Source organism: Dipodomys ordii, unplaced genomic scaffold (assembly GCF_000151885.1).
Source record: "Dipodomys ordii isolate 6190 unplaced genomic scaffold, Dord_2.0 Scaffold245, whole genome shotgun sequence".
In the NCBI taxonomy this organism is placed as follows: domain Eukaryota; kingdom Metazoa; phylum Chordata; class Mammalia; order Rodentia; family Heteromyidae; genus Dipodomys; species Dipodomys ordii.
The window spans coordinates 717,943-728,196 of NW_012267461.1; the positions used below are offsets into that span (position 1 = coordinate 717,943).

The 10,254-nt window shown below is 43.5% G+C and overlaps 1 protein-coding gene across 1 annotated transcript in view; it reads right to left on the reverse strand.

The window, feature by feature from the left end:
* Positions 1–10,254, reverse strand: part of Elmo1 (engulfment and cell motility 1) — a 418,449-nt gene that overhangs the window by 279,610 nt on the left and 128,585 nt on the right. Inside the window, 4 exon segments of the mRNA XM_013036055.1 lie at positions 5,145–5,276; positions 6,752–6,874; positions 7,720–7,770; positions 8,782–8,893. Of these exon segments, the coding sequence (XP_012891509.1) occupies positions 5,145–5,276; positions 6,752–6,874; positions 7,720–7,770; positions 8,782–8,893 (418 nt within the window).

Genomic DNA, 10,254 nt, shown 5'->3' on the forward strand with positions numbered 1-10,254 from the left:
CATTTACCAGCCTGATCTCTCTAAGCCATCACTGGTATACATTTGGACTAGACTTTTTTCATTACCTGCTTATTTGTGCCATAGTTTGAATTCAGGGCCTCACACATTTGCCAGGCAGGCCCCTTAGTATGTGAGCTATATCTCCAGTTCTTTTTTGTTTCATTTACTCTTCAGGCAAGGTGTTGCTTTACTCTCAAGCTTCAGATATCAATCCCCCGACTCGTGCTGCTCATGGAGCTGGGATGAGAGGCCCAGGGCACCACGGCCAACTTTTAGCATTGAAATAGGGTCTCCCTGATTTTTTTTCTCCAACCTGGCCTTGACACATAATCTTCTCATCTTTAACCTCCCTAGTAGCTGGGATTACAAGTGGGAGCTAATATACTCAACTATGCAAACTTTTAAACCCTCAAATATGTTTTCATTTTTGTTGTTTTCAATACTTAATGTTCAAATAGGTCTTCGATGCACTAGCTCATCCTGATGGGCTATGCCATGCTTATAAGACTTCCAACAACATCGTAAGAGAAGTCACTGGGCGTAAAATTTAGGAGAGGAAAGAAGAGGCACACTCCACTGAGTGGGTACCACCGCCTCCCTCATCCCCGCATCTTGGAATGCTTCTAATTCCAAATAGACACTGATGCAGGAGACTCTGAGGCCCATGAGTGGGTCCCTCAACTTCAAACCCCACAGGCTCCCAGGACAGCCTACAATGGAGCAGGCAACCCAGCCAGCACTGGGCCAAGGTCTAATGGCTGTGCTCTTCCACCACTTGGTGGCTGTTTAATTTCAGGTCAGTGTTATCTGTCAATGAAGCCAGACAGTACCTAGATCTCCTTACAACTAGGTCTGCAGCATTTCAAAGGAGCATGGGGGATGTGTGATCAGTTGAAGCATGGAGGAGGCAGCCAATCCTGAGATCAAGCTCCCAAGTCAAGAAAGCTCTCACTGCATGTGCAAGGCGCTCCCCAGCATGAACCACACAGCAGCCTCTGCATGTCTGAAACCCTCTACCCAGTCCCAGAAAGGGAACCTTGGGCTTAATAACTGACTTCAAATGCTACACTTGATGGTCCCATGCAGACATTTCCTACAGATCACTCAAGGGCCTGGAAGTCTAGGTAGCTAAAATTTATGCATGTGGGGGATTACAAACATTTTTCTTTGTAGAGGAATTTGCAAGTACAGGAATCCGTGAGTCATGAGGACTGACTGCATATCTCAAACCCTTCTGAATTTAACATTCTCCATTATCTTTCCCTCCCTCCCACAGCCAAATCTACTTGTTTATCTCCTTTGATGAACTGCCCCTGCCTTGGGGAGAGATGCTCACTTCCACTTTGAGCAAATCCAAAAGCTACCTGTGGCTTTTCTAATGTGTGCTCCCAGAGAAGAAGTGGAAAGGAGCATGAGCTAAGTGCTCCTGAGAGTGAGGAGGCCCATCGGCTAACTACTCCCCGAAATGAGAAGGAACATTGACTAGGTGCTCCTCAGAGTGAAAAGGACCATCGGCTAAATACTCCCTGGAACGAGAAGGATCATGGACGAGGTGCTCCCTGGGTTGAGAAGGAACATGGGCTAGGTGCTCTCTGGAGTTGGACCATCAGCTAAGTATCCCCTGGAGTGAAGAGGACCACTGGCCAAGTGCTCCCTGGAGTGAGGACCATCAGCCAAGTACTCCCTAGGCCCAGGCCCTATGCTGGCCACTAGTCCACAATCTCACAAGGTCTCCAATGATCCTAAACTCACAAAGTTGTTGCCAGTTTCACAGCTGAAGAAAGCGAAGGACACACAGGTTGAGGACAGACCACTGGCCCATGGGCCAGAAGGGAGACAGCTAAAATTTCAATCTAGATCCACTGGACTCCCAAGCCTGCTTGGAGGCAAAACAACATTATGCAAATCTCAAAATGAATCTCTAATCTCCAACCACGACAGTGAGTGGAAACAGGCAAGGTTATCTTGCTTGGTGAACAGAGAATCAGGCAGAACTGTGTACAATTCCAGGGTGCCCCCAGCCTGCCCTGAGCCAGCTGACAGTGTTTCTGCCACATGGCCTGTAGGTGGCAGAGTGAGCACATGAGTTTGCTCCTAGTACTTAAGAAAGTTTGCCTGGCTGGGTGTGTCAAAGTGAAAGCAGCTTTCTAAAGTTATTGGCTTGCTGCCCTATAAATCATTAATCAACAGTCCTTCCAGCTTCTCAACTGTCTGATCAAGATCTTGGCCTTGGGGAAGTTCTAAAATTAAAAGCTAAAAGAACATCATGAATATCTAAACTAAATATCTAAACTGAAAGAGTATCATATATAGTAATAATGATTTTAAAAAGAAAACTCTGTCTCCTGTTGGTTATTGTCCATTTGAGTTCTACTTTTTTTCCAAAATAACTTTACAAGTTGTTGCAGGAAAGTGTGTGTTGGGGGGGGGGGGGAAGGGGAGAATTAGTCCTACAAATTCTACCCCTCCCATCTCCACCCCCTGGAAGTACTGGTTGTAAACTCAGAGCCTCATGTTTGCTTGCTAGGGAGACAAGCTACCACTCAGACCATGACCCCTGCTGCCTGAGCCACACCATTACCACTTGAGCCACACCCACAACATTAGAGGTTCAAATTATTCTACAGGCCAGAAAACCAGACCAAGTCGATGTCCAATGAAACCCTACATCACTCTTCATTCAGCAGTCATGAGACAGGGCACCCTCCAGGCATAGAAAACAGAGACAGAGATGTCCCAACACCCTAAGTAAGAGTCATCTGACATAGACGGAGCCACATTGAGAAAATTCATGCCTATCTTGACTCATAGTAGAAACTGGTGATTTTATACAAGGACCAAGTCTGGAAATAAAAAGAGCTATCTTACCCACTCCCTTCCCATTTACAAGCCTAGGCCTGTTCGATCTTCACACCCTCCTTTCCCTATGACTCTGCTCTCTGCTGCCAATCACGAAGGACTAGAGCAGAAATACAATCAGCCCTGAAAATGGCAGACATTTTTGGCATAGTTCGTGGGAAATCAAAGCAGTGGCAGAAGGAGGACAGTGGAGCTACAGTAGCACAGAGGAACCCAAAGGCCACCCATGCTCCAGAAGAGGGCAGCAAAATCACTTTGGAGTGATTCTGAAATACACAGGCCTTGAACTCTCTCTGGAAATTTGACTTGAAGAATATGGATTATGCAAACTTCCAGGGAATTTAGACATGCCTTGCTCAGGACACAAAAGTAAACTTAGAAGGCAGGGGAGTGAAGTCCCTTCTTCACCAGGCTGAATGTCTGGGAAAAAGCTTTCTCAGGTGAGCAAGAACAGCTTGGTCATCATCACAAATCTGCACCTGTCCTGTCAGTCATGACCCTATTCACCAGCATTTTTTAACTTCAATTCAACTAAACAGTCAAATGGAACTCCCAGGTCAAAATTCAGGATATGATAGAACAAAAATGATGTCAGAGTATCATTGCAGGGCAAGCCAAAAAGCTGTGTATGTCGTCAAAAAAAATCCCTTATTAGGAAGGAAGTTGAGACTAACACTACAAACTTAATTCTTAAAGAAAGAGGTACTAAGGAGAGGATTTTAAGATAGTTTGACCATGGAATTACTAGATGTTTATTGGAAGCAACTGAGCCCTATGGAAAGCTGTGAAAATATTTATCATAAAAATGAGTTTTATAAAGTCATCCTAATAATGTAATCAGGGTTATGTGTGCATAAATAATGGGTGCAGTACTGTAATTGCAGATGAGTAAGTGATTTCAAAACATTGAGTCAGAAAAAAAAAAAAAAAGCTTAAGGACAGCACACAGGCCCAGGACTGCTACAAAAAAAAAAAAAAAGTTAAGGATTCTATTCAAAGAGAGAAGCCAAAAAATTGAATAAAGCTAAAATTTCAAAAAACTTGATGAAAACCATGAACACACAGATCTAAGCACACAGCATGTGTGTGGGTCAGGTTGGGGGCAAAGGAAAAGACACCAAAAGTGATCATAATCAAGCCCCTCAGGGATTCTGAGGGCAGCAGAAAATAGCAACAGGAGAACAGCATATTTCTCATCAAAAGCAAGTGAGAAGACAGTAGGGCAACATTTTCCGGGGAGGGGAGGGAGAGGAGAGGCAGGGATTAAAATTAGAATCCTATGTGCACAGAAAGTAACTTTCAAGTTTAGTTAACTTTCAAGAGAAAAGATAAAGAAACTCTCAGAAACAAAAGCTGACAGAGTATGTCACACCATAAGAAATTTAGGGAAAATCAGAACAGTTAGAAATGGAGATAGACATAAATAAAGGAAGACTTCTCAGACATGCCAACTACATGTGTAAGTGCATGGAACTTTTTCTTATGATTTAAGCCTTTTCAAAAGACAGTGGTTTAAAGTAAACTATAGGATGGAATTTGTACTTTATATATAAAATTTATACTTTATGTATGTATACATATATAAGGATATACATATATAGTTTATGTATATAAAAATAAGATTTACTTTATGTACATATACGTGAAGTAAAAAGTCTGATAAATTATAAAATACAGAAGTCAAGCAGTAGAGGCACATTCCTGTAAAGTTTTTATAACATGCATAAAGTGGTGTTATTGAGGGGAAAAAAAGAGTCTGTTCCGGACACCTTAGGTTCAGATTCACAGTCTGAAAAAAGCAAATAATCAACAACAACAAAAACACCCAAAGGATAACAACCATATTGGTGTCTTCAGCAAGACAAAGCTCTCAGGAAAACATAAATTGTACAAATCTTGTGATGTGTTACATACATTCCAGGAGACTCTGGGTTGGATTCTGAGGTGGACTTGACGTGTGTAAGTTATTCAGTCCCACACCAAATCGTAAGACGCATCCAGAACTGTCTCCATCCCTCAGCCCCATCTGAAGGAGCAGGTCTGAGGAAAGCCAATGCGTTCCAGACTGATTATTCTTGGCTACACTTAATCACCACCAAGTAAACAAACGCAGCACTCACTCACACTTGTGCAACTTATTCCATCCCCTGCAGCCAGAAGAAACTGCCACGTGATGCTGTTTAACATCTGGAAATGTGGAAGCGATTTTACAGAGCACCCAAGGACCACACGCTTGTGGCAGCGGCTGAGGTCACCCAGGGAGTGGAAGGAGAGAACTCACTTACAATGAAGCCAAGTTTCTTGTAATCCCGGGTGTACATGGACTTGCGTTTCTCCACGCTGCCGCTGCTATTATTAGGTTCAGTCTCCGCATCAAAAGCAATTCTTCGAAGTTCAAATATGATATCTCTTTGAGCCTAGAATGAGGGAGGGAGAGGAATCTGCTGTCATTGTGCAAAGTGACATCAACTCTCTTTTTCTTCACCCCCAGGGTCCAAATGAATCATGCTTTAGAATAAAAGAAAACCAGATAAAAGTCAAGCCATGTGCTAAATGAGAGCTGAGCACACTTTGCCCTTTGCCCCTCCCCCGGCTTCTCAAGCTTGGCATCTCTCCAGTGACCCCAGCTGCCATCTCATATGGAATATTGGTAACCAGTTGCCAGGGACCTGGTCCTAATTGCAAAGGGAGGCAGTGAGGGGCGTAGGCTGAGGTAGAGTCTGGGAGGGTCCACTGCTACCTACAAAGCAGGAGGCTCACAAGGCCCGTGAGCAGTTCTGTAGTCGCAATGGATCTTTTACTCCACTAATCAAGGACACATCATCAAAACTAACAGGAAACCAAAATAAAAGGAAGATCCCAAAGAAGAACCAACCCCTGTACCCTTCCTTGTCCATCCATAGTAAATGGATGAGCACATGACATTCACATACAGCAGGAACAAAATTCCATAATGCCAGTGGCTCAGGCTTGTAATCTTAGCTACTCACGAGGCTGAGATCTGAGGATACCAGTTCAAAGCCAGCTCAGGTAGGAAAGTCCATGAGACTCTTATCTCCAGCTGACCACCAAAAAAGCCAGAAGTGGAGCTGAGGCTCAAGTGATAGGGTGCTAGCCTTGAGCACAAAACGTCAGGGACACCACACAAAAATTGTGACCACAAGGACAAACCTTAAAGGTACTAGGTGGAGTGAAATAAGGCAGATAATAGGTGACAAGTGTTGCCTAGAATACTTCTGTGTAGCCACACCACAGCAACAGGAAGCAAAATGGAGCAAGCTGGCCAGGGCTTGCAGGATAGCTCAAATGGAGTTATTGTTTAGGGGACCCAGAAATTCAGTTTTGCCTGATGATACCTGGTAATGTTTTCATAACAATGTGAATATACTCAGTGCCAGTGAGCTTCCACTTTAAAATTACTCCCTTATTCTCCAAACAAAAAACCACATGCATGTTCAGGGCCTAATGGAAGCCTTTATTTATTGCTAGCACTGGGGCTTGAACTCAAATCCCCATGCTCTTACTTTGCTTTTTCACTCAAGGCTTCCATTCTATACTTGAGCTATTCCACTTCCAGGTTTTTGCTAGTTAATAGAAGGTATGAGTCTCACAGATTTTCCTGCCTGGCTAGCTTTGAACCAGGACCTTCAGATCTCAGCTTCCTATCTAGGATGACAATTGTTAGCCATCAGCACCCAGCTATGATCAATTGGTTTTATTATCTATAGGTATTCACCTATATTGAGAAGCCATATCCCCAAGCCCTAAGAAGGTAATATAATACTTATAGGATCCTCACAAACTCCAGGATTCAGTGTAGCTAGCAGAAAGATGGCTGGTGGCATTGCACTTTCTGTTTGTCACATGTTACTGCTGTTAGATGCACACCTACCTGATCCTGGGGGTCCATTTTGGTCATCATCCTGTCTTCCAAGAGGTTAAAGGTGAGCACTTGGAGAACATATAATTGGTGGGCCATCTCGTTGTTGATGGCCCGCTGGGCACGGATGACATGCTGCAGGAATAGTTCACAGATGCCAGTGTTAAAATACTTACTAAAAAAAGAAAGGACAGACCACAAACTAAACATCATCAACAGGCCCAAGTGGAGGCTGGGCAGTCTGCACCTAGATGCAACCAGGAATGAAGCCTGGTGGCTCACCCTTCAGAAGGAAAGCCAACATACATGTGAGCTCAGAGCTCTCCCTGATGACTCAGAGGCAGGAAAAGATCTACTGTGTGCAGAAGAGGAAACAGAGGGTGGGGAGGCTCTTAAAGGAAAGGGTCAGGCCCTGGCTCCCCCAGGTCACAGAGGGGCAAATGGTGTCACCACCATCATAGTCCCCTACCCACGCATCCAACTTCCAAGCACTAAAGCAACCTTGTTCCCACCCTACAGAAGCAAACTCAGTGCAGGAACACTGCCAAGAAGCCAACACCATCATGGCACAGGGAGCTACCTGTCACAGTGCTTGAATCTCCAGCTCACAACTCAGTGAAAAGTAAACTGCTTTCCCCCAGAAAAACTGGGGCAGCACCATGGTGCTAGGTATTAGAAGTTGTGGAGTTCTGATTCCTTTCCTTACAAAGCTAAACTGTATATGAAGAAAATAGAAAACCACCACAGGAAGGCGGGCTCCAGCCCAGAGGCCCAATCATGTCATTTTTACTCCTACAGTAGGTCCACTATGAAGGACACTTCCTGTGGGACAGAAATGTTGATTCTGACTCTCAGAGCCCACCATCTTCCCTCCTTCCTAGCCCTACCCCTTCACCAAACAGTGGAGAACAAAGTGCAGATCAGTCACAGAAGAGACACTAAAGTTGCACCAGGCCCTTCCTCCCCAGTTAGGTACTCACTGTTAGAATGATGGAACACAGCTGCTTCTGAGCCAAAATATTTGCCATTTCCTGGGGAAGAAAAACACCCCACACAAAGGCTTTGGTTAGAAAGACAGGCATGCTTTCCACACAACCAAGTGTCATTCTTCCCGTGCGCTTCAGGGTCTGGATATCAGCAGTATTTCTTAGAAAACTGTGGCCTTGGAAGGCACTAGTATTCCATGATAAGGCTGGATATTCCATTTGGATTATAAAAGCCAAGTACAAAGGCATATATATATGAATACATATGTATATATATACACATATATATAGAAAAATCACTCTCCAGAAACTAATGGTTTTCCACTCAAAAAGTGCATCAGAGGCTGGGCACCAGTGGCTCATACCTGTAATTCTGGCCAGCCAATCAGATGTCTTAGATCTGAGAATCTGGTTCAAAGCCAGCCCCAGGAGACTGGAATTATCTCCAATTAACCAGCAAAAAGAAGAAGTGGGGATGTGTGGTTCAAGTGGTAAAGAGCTAGCTTTGAGCTGTTGAGTGGGTAGAGGAAGGACCCTGTACCCGCTTTTCTTAGATTGTATGAAGATGACCAGACAACACACACCCACAGCAAGGACATCCTGATGTTGGAGAACCATCACCCTAAAATCCCTAACTCACCTAAAAGCAAGTTCATCTACCTGCGTGCAGAACCAAGGGCAAATGGCATACACCCCAAGCTATGCAAATGAACCACATGGGGTTTCAGATGGACAAATATCTGGCCAGATGTGATGCTGTGGAATTCTCCCTTGGCTTCTGCATGATATAAGTTGTGCTTCAGCCTCTCCTGGCCTCAGCAGAGTACTTGAGGATGGTTTTATGAAATGAAATGATTCACAGGCCCTCTTTGGAAGGAATAAGGGAGAAATTTCATAGTCAAGCCACATCCTTGGGACACACTAAGAAAAAGTCAAAATACTGCTCATATGCAGGAAGACACTAGAATGCCAATCTGTGCTGGGGATTTTTTTTTTCGGTGCTACGAGTTGTACTGAATAGAGAAGAAACTAAGCTACAATGAAAAACAACAGAACCATGATATCTACTAAGGTGCAAATAAATGTACAGATAGCCAGGGGAGCGAAGAACATGAGGAAAGGAACTCGAGGGGATGCAGGGGGTACAGGCAGGACGGATGAGGGCAGACTGAGACAGCAGGGTCCACAGAGGGAACATGGGTGACTTACAGTCAGAGGACACTCAAGGATGTCAACATTGTTGTCTACATCAACCTAACAGTGCCAATGCCACCACAGAAAGGAGAGCAAGCAAGAGAGAAGAAGAGATGGAAATTCAGAGCTGTTGGCAGCTTTGATGCAATGCCCTGCCAACCCACTGCCTAGGGAGGACTGTGAACACCTTTTACACTTATATGGGAACAGAAGACATAGAAATGGAAATCCATGATCAGGTCATCTTCCTGCCCTCAAAAGCAAGAAAGCAAAGGCAACCACATCTTGAGACACAAGCTGAAGGCACGCCCAGAAAACACCATCGGCCATCTCTACTACATGATTCTTCCCCAGCTAAATACAGTAGCTCTTGGGTGAGGGTTGATCGGGCTTGGTTAGGTTTGATTTTTTTTGGAGCAGGTAACAAACAAAAGACCGAAAGGACCTCTATACATACATCTCCAATATTGCTTTTTATAAATATTGTATTCCTTTTGCAAATGAAAAGTGCAGCCCAATAGTCACCAAAAAAAGAAAATAAAAAATATGCTTTGTGCTCCTATTTCATCTATAGGTTAATATGATTTTATAACATTGAAATGATAGAAATGTAGATATAATTACAGATATACAGAGACAGCCACAAGATAGTCGCCAATAGTTAGAAGGCTATTTCCTGTCCAACAGCTACTAGTCATTGACTATCTACTTACAAAAAAATATATATACATATACATATATATGCATAAGACTGTGTGTTCTTGGGGGCACAGTGGACTCCATGTGCTTCTTTGTATCCCAAGTTCCAGGCATGATATTCAGCAAACAGAAGATGACAATAAATATTTCATTAAGGAACAAGTGGATATTTGATAGTACTCTCCTTAGAAACAGAAGCTAGAACAGAGAGAAAACAGAAGGATCTTTGTGAACATGAGAGATATCTGTCTTAGGGAATAGTTTGAGTAAACATGAGAGTCCATGGGGAGATTTTCATAGCACCGAAATGACAGAAACATATAAATATATAGATAGAGACACCAATACGGAATGATGTCTACAACATAGTTTTAATCTTAACAGCAGTTTTCTATAAAGACAGTACATGTAGTATGCCGAGTGTTGGTTAAAAATACAAACAAAACTCTGGGCTGGGGGAGTAGCTCCATTGGTAGAAAGTGAACATCGTTGAACAAAAGCATTAGATATCAAGTTCGAGTCCTGGTCTCGGACCAAAAACAAACAAAACAAAAGACACAACTAGGCAAATATTTGCATAGAACAAAGCAGGATGACCCACAGCCATGGAAAGTACATGGGTACTATGAAATTGTA